This window comes from Chiloscyllium plagiosum, unplaced genomic scaffold, assembly GCF_037043375.1.
Source record: "Chiloscyllium plagiosum isolate Xiang-an unplaced genomic scaffold, Cpla_swu_hap1 HiC_scaffold_25, whole genome shotgun sequence".
Classification (NCBI taxonomy): Eukaryota; Metazoa; Chordata; class Chondrichthyes; order Orectolobiformes; family Hemiscylliidae; genus Chiloscyllium; species Chiloscyllium plagiosum.
In genome coordinates, this window is record NW_028270163.1 from 62,577,799 (window position 1) to 62,593,683 (window position 15,885).

General features: G+C 53.8%; 1 protein-coding gene across 3 annotated transcripts in view; it reads right to left on the minus strand.

Moving 5' to 3' along the window:
- Nucleotides 1-653: 653 nt before the first annotated feature.
- The window catches only part of LOC122545192 (forkhead box protein J1-A-like), a 63,906-nt gene continuing 48,674 nt past the window's right edge, over nucleotides 654-15,885 (minus strand). For all 3 annotated transcript variants that reach the window (XM_088000834.1, XM_088000833.1, XM_088000835.1), the window contains exon 3: nucleotides 654-1,870. In XM_088000834.1, coding sequence (XP_087856960.1) covers nucleotides 1,085-1,870 — 786 coding nt within the window. In that variant the 3' untranslated portion in view covers nucleotides 654-1,084. The remainder of the gene's footprint in view (nucleotides 1,871-15,885) is intronic.

Below are 15,885 nucleotides of genomic sequence, written 5' to 3' on the forward strand. Positions count from 1 at the left end.
AGTGTCACAGTGAGGGGTGTAGAGTATTATCAGAGTGTCACAGTGAGGGGTGTAGAGTATTATCAGAGTGTCACAGTGAGGGGTGTGGGGTATATCAGAGTGTCACAGTGAGGGGTGTGGGGTATATCAGAGTGTCACAGTGAGGGGTGTGGGGTATATCAGACTGTCACAGTGAGGGGTGTGGGGTATATCAGAGTGTCACAGTGAGGGGTGTGGGGTATATCAGAGTGTCACAGTGAGGGGTGTGGGGTATATCAGAGTGTCACAGTGAGGGGTGTGGGGTATATCAGAGTGTCACAGTGAGGGGTGTGGGGTATATCAGAGTGTCACAGTGAGGGGTGTAGAGTATTATCAGAGTGTCACAGTGAGGGGTGTGGGGTATATCAGTGTGTCACAGTGAGGGGTGTGGGGTATATCAGAGTGTCACAGTGAGGGGTGTGGGGTATATCAGAGTGTCACAGTGAGGGGTGTGGGGTATTATCAGAGTGTTACAGAATGCTCCTCAATATGCCAACCCTTCCAGGGGCTGGATACCATTGTAAGGGGCACTGCCTGGTTTGGAAAGATTGTTTGAGTGGTTAATACTGACTGGGGCATAATTTACCCCTTTTATTGTGAAACCCTGTTAACGTCCACTCAGTTGTATCTGATTGGCTGCTTTACCCCTTCCTGCAGCATCCAGAAATCATTGTAAAACACAGAATTCTACTTTTAATTATTTAAAATCATTTTTCTAACATTCAGTACCACAATCGAGCACAGATATTGCCAACTGCCCTGCTCATGTCCGAAACAGAGCGAGAGCTGTTGACCCACTCCCTGTGGCTCTGACCCCTGACCTCGGAGTAGATTCCCGTGATCCAGTCACTCATACCCCCCAGGGGAGGGGGAGGGGGTGGAGGGTAAAGAGAGGGCCATCTCTCAGTGAGGTGGAGTGAGAGGAAGGATCTCTTAATGGGGAGGAGTGGGGGTTGTGAATGTGGGGATGTCAACGGGGAGGGCAGGGGGTGTCGATGGGGGAGGGACGGGAGGTTTAGGGTCAGGGGTTGCCTGAGTTTGGGGGAACCCCCTGTGAAGACACTGGTTACAATATTGGGTTGTTGGATAATGAGTCTCTCATCGCCTCTTGGAACGGCCCAATGGTTTCCCATTTGTGGAGTTCATTGTAAGATTGGGTGAGTGGGTCCATCCCCATTCGCCCCTCATCCCAGGGATGTTTCTGCAAGGGTACCTCGAGAGTCTCCGTGCCTGGGGTCAGGGTGGGGTCAGAGCAGAGGGACCAGTTATCAGGTCCAAGCTCCATGGGTTTGTTATTAAGAGTGTGGCTGAGCTCCCCTGGAAGAGGGATGGCTGGGCTCAGAGTCTCCAGGACACCAGATGCTGGACATTCCTGATCAAGGGTGGACTTGAGCATCACCTCCCAATCGAGATCTCCTGTCAGAGAGCTAATTTCCTCCTGTGTCAGGAGTGGGGAGCTGGCGACAGGACTCAGCCCAGACACTGTGACATCAGGCCCTGCCTCCTTCTCAGCCGCTCTCAGTTCAAACAGGAATGGATTCCAGCCGCAGTGTCCCGCAGAAATCTCCTCAAACTCAGCAAGGACCTGAACCGATTCCAAAGGCACCTGTAGCTGTGGGGCAGTGCTGGAGGTTTCAGGGTGAGAAGCCAGCAATGGTGAGAGGGAATGCCCTTTCGGCTGAAGCAGCTGGCATAGGTCTGGGGGCAAAACGTGCCGCCTTAAGATACTAGTCACCAACTGTTCCTCAAACTGAGCATTAATCTTCCAGAACCCTCCTTTACCAGGCTCGTCCTTTCCCCGTGGAACCTTCTGGAAGCATTTATTCAGGGACAGGTTGTGTCTGATTGAATTCTGCAGCAAAAAAAAACAAACCATTGCGATTAGAAATCTAACCGACAGCGGAAACTCTTCCCAAAGCAGATCACATAACAAATCTCCAAAAGACCAGCCACAAACTGACATCAAACCATAAAGCTTCAGATTGGATTTCTGGCTTTGGGCACTGACTCTCACTGGGGCACAGTCCCACACACACTGACTCTCACTGGGGCACAGTCCCACACACACTGACTCTCACTGGGGTACAGTCCCACACACACTGACTCTCACTGGGGCACAGTCCCACACACACTGACTCTCACTGGGGTACACTCCCACACACACTGACTCTCACTGGGGTACACTCCCACACACACTGACTCTCACTGGGGTACACTCCCACACACACTGACTCTCACTGGGGTACAGTCCCACACACACTGACTCTCACTGGGGTACAGTCCCACACACACTGACTCTCACTGGGGTACACTCCCACACACACTGACTCTCACTGGAGTACAGTCCCACACTCACTGACTCTCACTGGGGTACAGTCCCACACACACTGACTCTCACTGGGGTACAGTCCCACACACACTGACACTCACTGGGGTACAGTCCCCCACACACTGACTCTCACTGGGGTACTGTCCCCACACACACTGACTCTCACTGGGGTACACTCCCACACACACTGACTCTCACTGGGGTACACTCCCACACACACTGACTCTCACTGGGGTACACTCCCACACACACTGACTCTCACTGGGGTACTGTCCCCCACACACTGACTCTCACTGGGGCACAGTCCCACACACACTGACTCTCACTGGGGTACACTCCCACACACACTGACTCTCACTGGGGTACACTCCCACACACACTGACTCTCACTGGGGTACAGTCCCACACACACTGACTCTCACTGGGGTACAGTCCCACACACACTGACTCTCACTGGGGTACACTCCCACACACACTGACTCTCACTGGAGTACAGTCCCACACTCACTGACTCTCACTGGGGTACAGTCCCACACACACTGACTCTCACTGGGGTACAGTCCCACACACACTGACACTCACTGGGGTACAGTCCCCCACACACTGACTCTCACTGGGGTACTGTCCCCACACACACTGACTCTCACTGGGGTACACTCCCACACACACTGACTCTCACTGGGGTACACTCCCACACACACTGACTCTCACTGGGGTACTGTCCCCCACACACTGACTCTCACTGGGGCACAGTCCCACACACACTGACTCTCACTGGGGTACAGTCCCACACACACTGACTCTCACTGGGGTACAGTCCCACACACACTGTCTCTCACTGGGGTACACTCCCACACACACTGACTCTCACTGGGGTACACTCCCACACACACTGACTCTCACTGGGGTACACTCCCACACACACTGACTCTCACTGGGGTACAGCTCCCACACACACTGACTCTCACTGGGGTACAGCTCCCACACACACACTGACTCTCACTGGGGTACAGTCCCACACACACCGACTCTCACTGGGGTATAGTCCCACACACACTGTCTCTCACTGGGGTACAGTCCCACACACACTGACTCTCACTGGGGTACAGTCCCACACACACTGACTCTCACTGGGGTACAGTCCCACACACACTGTCTCTCACTGGGGTACAGTCCCACACACACTGACTCTCACTGGGGTACAGTCCCACACAAACTGACTCTCACTGGGGTACAGTCCCACACACACTGACTCTCACTGGGGTACAGTCCCACACACACTGACTCTCACTGGGGTACAGTCCCACACTCACTGACTCTCACTGGGGTCCACTCCCACACTCACTGACTCTCACTGGGGTCCACTCCCACACACACTGACTCTCACTGGGGTACAGTCCCACACTCACTGACTCTCACTGGGGTACAGTCCCCCACACACTGACTCTCACTGGGGTACAGTTCCCCACACGCTGACTCTCACTGGGGTACTGTCCCCACACACACTGACTCTCACTGGGGTACAGTCCCACACACACTGACTCTCACTGGGGTACAGTCCCATACACACTGACTCTCACTGGGGTACACTCCCACACACACTGACACTCACTGGGGTACAGTCCCACACACACTGACTCTCACTGGGGTACAGTCCCACACACACTGACACTCACTGGGGTACAGTCCCCCACACACTGACTCTCACTGGGGTACTGTCCCCACACACACTGACTCTCACTGGGGTACAGTCCCACACACACTGACTCTCACTGGGGTACAGTCCCCCACACACTGACTCTCACTGGGGTACTGTCCCCACACACACTGACTCTCACTGGGGTACAGTCCCACACACACTGACTCTCACTGGGGTACAGTCCCCCACACACTGACTCTCACTGGGGTACAGTCCCACACACACTGACTCTCACTAGGGTACAGTCCCACACACACTGACTCTCACTGGGGTACACTCCCACACACACTGACCCTCACTGGGGTACTGTCCCCACACACACTGACTCTCACTGGGGTACAGTCCCACACACACTGACTCTCACTGGGGTACAGTCCCCCACACACTGACTCTCACTGGGGTACAGTCCCACACACACTGACTCTCACTGGGGTACTGTCCCCACACACACTGACTCTCACTGGGGTACAGTCCCACACACACTGACCCTTACTGGGGTACTGTCCCCACACACACTGACTCTCACTGGGGTACAGTCCCACACACACTGACTCTCACTGGGGTACAGTCCCCCACACACTGACACTCACTGGGGTACAGTCCCCCACACACTGACTCTCACTGGGGTACTGTCCCCACACACACTGACTCTCACTGGGGTACAGTCCCACACACACTGACTCTCACTGGGGTACAGTCCCCCACACACTGACTCTCACTGGGGTACTGTCCCCACACACACTGACTCTCACTGGGGTACAGTCCCACACACACTGACTCTCACTGGGGTACAGTCCCACACACACTGACTCTCACTGGGGTACAGTCCCCCACACACTGACTCTCACTGGGGTACACTCCCACACACACTGACACTCACTGGGGTACAGTCCCCACACACACTGACTCTCACTGGGGTACAGTCCCCCACACACTGACTCTCACTGGGGTACACTCCCACACACACTGACCCTCACTGGGGTACTGTCCCCACACACACTGACTCTCACTGGGGTACAGTCCCACACACACTGACTCTCACTGGGGTACAGTCCCCCACACACTGACTCTCACTGGGGTACAGTCCCCCACACACTGACTCTCACTGGGGTACAGTCCCACACACACTGACTCTCACTGGGGTACAGTCCCACACACACTGACTCTCACTGGGGTACAGTCCCCCACACACTGACTCTCACTGGGGTACAGTCCCACACACACTGACTCTCACTGGGGTACAGTCCCACACACACTGACTCTCACTGGGGTACACTCCCACACACACTGACCCTCACTGGGGTACTGTCCCCACACACACTGACTCTCACTGGGGTACTGTCCCCACACACACTGACTCTCACTGGGGTACTGTCCCCACACACACTGACTCTCACTGGGGTACACTCCCACACACACTGACTCTCACTGGGGCATAGACCCACACACACTGACTCTCACTGGGATGCAGTCCCACACACACTGACTCTCACTGGGGTACAGTCCCCCACACACTGACTCTCACTTGGGGTACTGTCCCCACACACTGACTCTCACTGGGGTACTGTCCCCACACACTGACTCTCACTGGGGTACAGTCCCCCACACACTGACTCTCACTGGGGTACTGTCCCCACACACACTGACTCTCACTGGGGTACAGTCCCACACACACTGACTCTCACTGGGGTACACTCCCACACACACTGACCCTCACTGGGGTACTGTCCCCACACACACTGACTCTCACTGGGGTACTGTCCCCACACACACTGACTCTCACTGGGGTACACTCCCACACACACTGACTCTCACTGGGGTATAGACCCACACACACTGACTCTCACTGGGGTACAGTCCCCCACACACTGACTCTCACTTGGGGTACTGTCCCCACACACTGACTCTCACTGGGGTACTGTCCCCACACACACTGACTCTCACTGGGGTACAGTCCCCACACGCTCTGACTCTCACTGGGGTACAGTCCCCCACACACTGACTCTCACTGGGGTACAGTCCCCCACACACACTGACTCTCACTGGGGTACAGTCCCCACACGCTCTGACTCTCACTGGGGTACAGTCCCACACACACCGACTCTCACTGGGGTACAGTCCCACACACACTGACTCTCACTGGGGTACAGTCCCACACACACTGACTCTCACTGGGGTACAGTCCCACACACACTGACTCTCACTGGGGTACAGTCCCACACACACTGACTCTCACTGGGGTACAGTCCCACACACACTGACCCTCACTGGGGTACAGTCCCACACACACTGACCCTCACTGGGGTACTGTCCGCGATCGCCATGAAGACAATCGCCGGCAGATCCGCGACCCCCGCGGCCATGGGGAATAACTCTGTCTCTGCGGTCGCCGCAGCCACTTCCGCCCCCACTGACGTCACTAACCTACACGCCCACAATGCCGCACGTGTCTCCGCCCCCACGCCGTTCTCCGTCCCCTCGTCTAACCCCGCCCTTTTGCCATCAACACGCCCGCCCCCGCCCCCATGCCGATCCCCGTCCCTGCCCCCAGACCTAGCCCCGCCCCCACACTCAGCTCCAGTCCCACACCAGGTCCTAGCTCCCAGCCCTGCCGTGTGTTCACCATCCCTCCAGACTTGCCCCTCTCTGAGGATGAAAGATCAGTCCTCAGGAGGGGTCTCACCTTCGTTCCCACACGTTCTCGGATTAACGAGTTCAACACACGGCGAGACATTGAACAATTCTTCCGCCGCCTTCGCCTCCGTGCCTACTGCTTTAACCAAGACCCTCGCCCACCCTCTGACGACCCCTTCTCCCACCTCCAACACACCCCATCCACCTGGACACCCCGTGCTGGCCTCCTACCTGCCCTCGACCTCTTCATAGCCAACTGCCGCCGCGATATTAACCGCTACCTGAACTCCCCCACCCCTCCCACCCACTCCAACCTCTCACCCTCGGAACGCGCAGCCCTCCACTCCCTCCGTTCCAACCCCAACCTCACCATCAAACCAGCTGACAAGGGAGGCGCGGTAGTAGTTTGGCGCACTGACCTTTACACCGCTGAGGCCAAACGCCAGCTCGCAGGTACCTCCTCCTACTGCCCCCTTGACCATGACCCCACCCCCCACCACCAAACCATCATCTCCCAGACCATCCAGAACCTCATCACCTCAGGGGACCTCCCATCCACCGCCTCCAACCTCATAGTCCCACAACCCCGCACCGCCCGTTTCTACCTCCTGCCCAAAATCCACAAACCCGACTGCCCCGGACGACCCATCGTCTCAGCCTGCTCCTGCCCCACCGAACTCATCTCGGCATACCTTGACACCGTCCTGTCCCCATTAGTCGAAGGACACCACCCACGCCCTCCACCTGCTCCATGATTTTCGCTTCCCCGGTCCCCAACGCCTTATCTTCACCATGGACATCCAGTCCCTGTACACCTCCATCCCCCATCACGAAGGACTCAAAGCCCTCCGCTTCTTTCTTTCCCGCCGTACCGACCAGTACCCTTCCACCGACACCCTCCTTCGACTGACTGAACTGGTCCTCACCCTGAACAACTTCTCTTTCCAATCCTCCCACTTCCTCCAAACGAAAGGAGTAGCCATGGGCACCCGCATGGGCCCCAGCTATGCCTGCCTCTTCGTAGGATATGTGGAACAATCCATCTTCCACAACTACACTGGCCCCAGCCCCCTTTTCCTCCGCTACATCGATGACTGTATCGGCGCTACCTCGTGCTCCCACGAGGAGGTTGAACAGTTCATCCACTTCACCAACACCTTCCACCCCGACCTCAAATTCACCCGGAGAGTCTCAGATTCCTCCCTCCCCTTCCTTGACTTTTCTATTTCTATGAGGAGAAAGTGAGGTCTGCAGATACTGGAGATCAGAGTTGGAAATGTGTTGCTGGAAAAGCGCAGCAGGTCAGGCAGCATCCAGGGAACAGGAGAATCGACGTTTCGGACATAAGCCCTTCTTCAGGAATGGGGAAAGTTTGTCCAGCAGGCTAAGATAAAAGGTAGGGAGGAGGGACTTGGGAGAGGGGCGTCGGAAATGTGATAGGTGGAAAGAGGTCAAGGTGAGGGTGATAGGTCAGACTGGGGTGGGGGCGGAGAGGTCGGGAAGAAGATCTCAGGTTAGGAAGGCGGTGCTGAATTTGATGGATTTGACTGAGACAGGGTGGGGGGAGGGGAAATGAGGAAACTGGTGAAATCCGAGTTCATCCCTTGTGGTTGGAGGGTTCCTAGGCGGAAGATGAGGCGTTCTTCCTCCAACCGTCGTTTCGCTGTGGTCTGACGATGGAGGAGTCCAAAGACCTGCATATCCTTGGTGGAGTGGGAGGGGGAATTGAAATGTTGAGCTACAGGGTGGTTGGGTTGGTTGGTCCGGGTGTCCCAGAGGTGTTCTCTGAAACGCTCCGCAAGTAGCCGGCCTGTCTCCCCAATATAGAGGAGGCCACATCGGGTGCAGAGGATGCAATAGATGATGTGTGTGGAGGTACAGGTGAATCTGTGGCGGATATGGAAGTTTCCTTTGGGGCCTTGGAGGGAGGTGAGGGGGGAGGTGTGGGTGCAAGTCTTGCACCTCCTGCGGTTGCAGGGGAAGGTGCCGGGAGTGGAGGTTGGGTTGGTGGGGGGTGTGGATCTGACGAGGGAGTCACTGAGGGAGTGGTCTTTACGGAATGCTGATAGGGGAGGGGAGGGAAATATATCCTTGGTGGTGGGGTCCGTTTGGAGGTGGCGGAAATGACGGCGGATGATGCGCTGTACATGGAGATTGGTGGGGTGGTAGGTGAGGACCAGTGGGGTTCTGTCCTGGTGGCGGTTGGAGGGGCGGGGTTCAAGGGCGGAGTTGCGGGAAGTGGAAGAGATGCTGTGGAGGGCACCGTCGACCACGTCGGGGGGGAAATTGCGGTCCTTGAAGAAGGAGGCCATCTGGGATGTGCGTTTTTGGAACTGGTCCTCCTGGGAGCAGATGCGGCGGAGTCGAAGGAATTGGGAGAATGGGATGGCGTTTTTACAGGGGGCAGGATGGGAGGAGGTGTAGTCCAGGTAGCTGTGGGAGTCGGTCGGTTTGTAGTAGATGTCCGTGTTGATTCGGTCGCCTGAGATAGAAATAGAAAGGTCGAGGAAGGGGAGGGAGGAATCTGAGACTATCCAGGTGAATTTGAGGTCGGGGTGGAAGGTGTTGGTGAAGTGGATGAACTGTTCAACTTCCTCGTGGTCGAAGGAATTGGGAGAATTGGGAGAATTCTATTTCTATCTCAGGCGACCGAATCAACACGAACATCTACTACAAACCAACCGACTCCCACAGCTACCTGGACTACACCTCCTCCCATCCTGCCCCCTGTAAAAACGCCATCCCATTCTCCCAATTCCTTCGTCTCCGCCGCATCTGCTCCCAGGAGGACCAGTTCCAAAAACGCACATCCCAGATGGCCTCCTTCTTCAAGGACCGCAATTTCCCCCCCGACGTGGTCGACGATGCCCTCCACCGCATCTCTTCCACTTCCCGATCCTCCGCCCTTGAACCCCGCCCCTCCAACCGCCACCAGGACAGAACCCCACTGGTCCTCACCTACCACCCCACCAATCTCCATGTACAGCGCATCATCCGCCGTCATTTCCGCCACCTCCAAACGGACCCCACCACCAAGGATATATTTCCCTCCCCTCCCCTACCAGCATTCCGTAAAGACCACTCCCTCCGTGACTCCCTCGTCAGATCCACACCCCCCACCAACCCAACCTCCACTCCCGGCACCTTCCCCTGCAACCGCAGGAGGTGCAAGACTTGCGCCCACACCTCCCCTCTCACCTCCCTCCAAGGCCCCAAAGGAAACTTCCATATCCGCCACAAATTCACCTGCACCTCCACACATATCATCTATTGCATCCTTTGCACCCGATGTGGCCTCCTCTATATTGGGGAGACAGGCCACCTACTTGCGGAGCGTTTCAGAGAACACCTCTGGGACACCCGGACCAACCAACCCAACCACCCTGTAGCTCAACATTTCAATTCCCCCTCCCACTCCACCAAGGATATGCAGGTCTTTGGACTCCTCCATCGTCAGACCACAGCGAAACGACGGTTGGAGGAAGAACGCCTCATCTTCCGGCTAGGAACCCTCCAACCACAAGGGATGAACTCGGATTTCACCAGTTTCCTCATTTCCCCTCCCCCCAGCCTGTCTCAGTCAAATCCATCAAATTCAGCACCGCCTTCCTAACCTGAGATCTTCTTCCCGACCTCTCCGCTCCCACCCCAGTCTGACCTATCACCCTCACCTTGACCTCTTTCCACCTATCACATTTCCGACGCCCCTCCCCCAAGTCCCTCCTCCCTATCTTTTATCTTAGCCTGCTGGACCAACTTCCCTCATTCCTGAAGCAGGGCTAATGCCCGAAACGTCGATTCTCCTGTTCCCTGGATGCTGCCTGACCTGCTGCGCTTTTCCAGCAACACATTTCCATCTCCAGTCCCACACACACTGACTCTCACTGGGGCACAGTCCCCCATACACTGACTCTCACTGGGGCACAGTCCCACACACACTGACTCTCACTAGGGTACAGTCCCACACACACTGACTCTCACTGGGTTACAGTCCCACACACACCGACTCTCACTGGGGTACAGTCCCCACACACACTGACTCTCACTGGGGCACAGTCCCCCACACACTGATTCTCACTAGGGTACAGTCCCACACACACTGACTCTCACTAGGGTACAGTCCCACACACACTGACTCTCACTGGGTTACAGTCCCACACACACCGACTCTCACTGGGGTACAGTCCCCACACACACTGACTCTCACTGGGGTACAGTCCCACACACACTGACTCTCACTGGGGTACAGTCCCACACACACCGACTCTCACTGGGGTACAGTCCCACACACACCGTCTCTCACTGGGGTACAGTCCCACACACACCGACTCTCACTGGGGTACAGTCCCACACACACCGTCTCTCACTGGGGTACAGTCCCACACACACCGTCTCTCACTGGGGTACAGTCCCACACACACCGTCTCTCATTGGGGTACAGTCCCACACACACCGACTCTCTCTGGGGTACAGTCCCACAAACACTTACTCTCACTGGGGTACACTCCCACACACACTGTCTCTCACTGGGGTACAGTCCGCCACACACAGACTCTCACTGGGGCACAGTCCCACACACACTGACTCTCACTGGGGTACAGTCCCACACACACTGACTCTCACTGGAGTACACTCCCACACACACTGAATCTCACTGGGGTACAGTCCCACACACACTGACTCTCACTGGGGTACAGTCCCACACACACTGACTCTCACTGGGGTACAGTCCCACACACACTGACTCTCACTGGGGTACAGTCCCACACACACTGACTCTCACTGGGGTACAGTCCCACACACACCGACTCTCACTGGGGTACAGTCCCCACACACACTGACTCTCACTGGAGTACACTCCCACACACACTAACTCTCACTGGGGTACAGTCCCCACACACACCGACTCTCACTGGAGTACAGTCCCACACACACTGACTCTCACTGGGGTACAGTCCCCACACACACTGACTCTCACTGGAGTACACTCCCACACACACTGACTGTCACTGGGGTACAGTCCCACACACACCGACTCTCACTGGAGTACAGTCCCACACACACTGACTCTCACTGGAGTACACTCCCACACACACTGACTCTCACTGGGGTACAGTCCGCCACACACAGACTCTCACTGGGGCACAGTCCCACACACACTGACTCTCACTGGGGTACAGTCCCACACACACTGACTCTCACTGGGGTACAGTCCCACACACACTGACTCTCACTGGAGTACACTCCCACACACACTAACTCTCACTGGGGTACAGTCCCCACACACACCGACTCTCACTGGAGTACAGTCCCACACACACTGACTCTCACTGGGGTACAGTCCCCACACACACTGACTCTCACTGGAGTACACTCCCACACACACTGACTGTCACTGGGGTACAGTCCCACACACACCGACTCTCACTGGAGTACAGTCCCACACTCACTGACTCTCACTGGGGTACAGTCCCACACACACTGTCTCTCACTGGGGTACAGTCCCACACACACTGACCCTCACTGGGATACAGTCCCACACACACTGACTCTCACTGGGGTACAGTCCCACACACACTGACTCTCACTGGGGTACAGTCCCCACACACACTGACTCTCACTGGAGTACAGTCCCACACACACTGACTCTCACTGGGGTACAGTCCCACACACACTGACTCTCACTGGGGTACAGTCCCACACACACCGACTCTCACTGGAGTACAGTCCCACACACACTGACTCTCACTGGAGTACACTGCCACACACACTGACTCTCACTGGGGTACACTCCCTCACACACTGACTCTCACTGGGGCACAGTCCCCCATACACTGACTCTCACTGGGGCACAGTCCCACACACACTGACTCTCACTGGGGTACAGTCCCACACACACTGACTCTCACTGGGGTACAGTCCCACACACACTGACTCTCACTGGGGTACAGTCCCACACACACTGACTCTCACTGGGGTACAGTCCCACACACACTGACTCTCACTGGAGTACAGTCCCACACACACTGACTCTCACTGGGGTACAGTCCCACACACACTGACTCTCACTGGGGTACAGTCCCACACACACTGACTCTCACTGGGGTACAGTCCCACACACACTGACTCTCACTGGGGTACAGTCCCACACACACTGACTCTCACTGGGGTACAGTCCTGCACACTTTGGGCTGAAGAGTTTGACTCAGAAATGATAATCCTTGGAAATCATTGTTGTGTGACCTGCTCATCATAAAGTCACAGAGTCGGGACTATGTGGCTACACTGAAGGTTTGTGAAAAACCAGAAGACACCAAACTCGGTAAACCAAGAGTTCACCAAAGAATGAGAGCAACCATTTCATGTTGGCCCTGGTCCATCTGCTCATTGCAGGTAGGTTTGGGAAAAGAGCCAGGCAAAACATTTGAGAGATAATAGATGGAATTTGCTGCCGTTAACTGCTGGAAATCCTGTTTTTGTCAGTGACTCTGGGGCTCCAGTTGGTGGTTGCTGAGCAACCCTCTAGATGTGACCGTTTCTCCAGTTTGGGAAATTAGAAACAAGTCAACCTGCTGAAACTGCAACTCTCTGTCACTCCCTCTCTCTCTCGGTGCAAGGGCTGGGAACCTCAGAACATTTCCATCCTCATTTATATTTATATAAACCCTGAAATGCTGCTCTGTAATCCTTGTGCAAGTATTCAGATCCAGTTTGATTTCCTTCTGAACTGTTTAAACTGGTCCAGGGGCGTCAGGAAACCCAGTGAACTGTGACAATTCATCAAATGAGTTGTCTTTCTGACCATTTTGTCTTTTGGCCTTTTTTAAAGTCACCCCTGCAGAATTGCTGTTAGCTTCTCTATCGGTTGAGTGTGTCTGGTGTAAGATTAAAAGGGGGTTTGGTTCTCATTCTGATTCATAGGTTTGCAGCTTATCCAATTGGTTTTAGAAATGAGTAGTGTTTCAAAATAAACTGATTATTTTTTGTTTATTAAATAAATCTGAGGAAGATTTGTTTTCTCTGGACAAGGGAAACAATTACCCATTTTGGTAATGGGACAGTACAGCACAGGCCCTTCGGCCCACTATGTCTGTGCTGTCTATGATGCCACTCAAAACTAATCCCACTGCCTGCACATGGTCTGTATCCCTCCCTGTTCATGTCTCTGTCTAAAAGCCTCTTAAATGTTGCTATCGTATCTGCTTCTACAACCTCCTCTGGCAACCCTTTGTGTAAAAGCCTTACTTCACACATCTCCTTTAAACCTTCTTCCTCACCTTAAACATATGCCCCCTAGTATTTGACATTTCCGCCCTAGGAAAAAGACTCCACCTATCCACCCTATCCATGTCTCTCATTTTATATACATCTATCAGGTTGCCTCCTCAGCCTCCAATACTCTAGTGAAAACAATCTAAGTTTGTTCAACCTCTCCTTATAGCTAACACACTCCAATCCAGGCAATATCCAGGCACTGCCTCTAAAGCTGGCTCATCCTTGCTATAGTGTGGCAACTAGAACTGCGCACAATACCCCAAATGTGGCCTAACTAAAATTTTATACAGCTGCAATTTGACTTGTCGACTCTTATTCTCAGTGCCCTGACCGATGAAGGAAGGCATGCCATGTGCTGCCTTTCCCACCTTAGCTACTTGTGTTACCACTTTCACGGATCTATGAACTTACACCCAAGATCACTCTACGCTTCAATGCTCCTAAAGATCCTGCCATTTACTGTATACTTTTCCCTTGCATTTTACCTCCTAAAATGCATCACCTCACACTTGTCCAGATTAAACTCCATCTGCCATTTTTCATCCAACTATCTAGCTGATCTATATCCTGCTGTATCCTTTCTCACTATCCACAATTCCACTGTTTCGTAATGCCTATTAATCAGACCATCTACATTTGCAGCCCAATCATTGATACATATGTATTAAAAACAACAGAAGTACCAGCACTGATCCCTGTCACTGAGCACAGATCTCCAGAAAAACACCCCTCCATATCTATCTTCTGTCTTCTACGACCAAGCCAAGTTTTGTATCCAAGTTCCACCTCACCACGGACGCTATGTGACTTAATCGTCTGGACCAGCTGACCATGTGAAACGTTGTTGAATGTGACTGTGAGGGACAGGGAGTACAGGAGGCTGGATTATTATCAGTACATTCCTTCCTCAGAAACAAGAAGCAAAGTATTGGGAGAACATGGACTGAGGGCTGTCCCCGACAACATGAGGCACAGAGTGAGGGACAGCTTTTCCTCGCTGGTCATCTGAGATCCTTGCAAAGTGTTGATAACACTGGTCATCATTGATATTGTCCGCTGGTTGAGGAATGAACATCAGCCTGAGGGACTTGCTTGGCCATTTCAGACGCAGTTCAGAGTCACTACTTTACTGAGGATCTGGAATCACATTTAGGCCAGACCAGGGAAGGACCTAGAAGTCATGAACTAGATGGTTTTTCAGTGACAAGTTGGTAATCACATGGCCTCCATCATTGGGAAAAGTGTTTTATTACATTCCAGATACTTTTATACTTTTATTTGGACTGTGGGAGGAAACCCACGCAAACGCGGGGAAAATGTGAAAATTCCACACTTCGCTCTGTGGCACAGTGGTTAGCACTGCAGCCTCACAGCACAAGGGATCCAGGTTCGATTCCAGCCTCAGGCAATTGTGTAGAGTTTGCACATTCTCCCCGTGTGGGTTTCCTCCGGGTGCTCTGGTTTCCTCCCACAGTCTAAAGATGTGCAGGTTAGGTTGGATTGACCATAGTACCCAGGGATTGGATTGACCATAGTGCTAAATTGTCCATAGTACCCAGGGATGTGCAGACTAGGTGCATTAGTCAGGGGAAACGTAGAGTAATAGGGAAAAGGGGAATGGGTCTGGGTGGATTACTCTTCGGAGGGTCAGTGTGAATTTGTTGGGCCAAATGGCCTGTTTCCACCCTGTAGGGATTCTATGATGATAACTCAGCAATTGGGATTGGTGGGATTTGAACCCCTATGTCTAGGGCATTAGTCTAGGATTCTGGGTTGTAAGGACTATAACAGATACAGTTTATAAACTTTCCGAAAAACATTTCATTTAAGGTCATATCATCAAACAATTAACAATGAACTTATAACAAAATAACTGATTGGATTTCTGTTTTGAGAACAGTCATTATTGATCTGATGGAGTGTCCAGAGT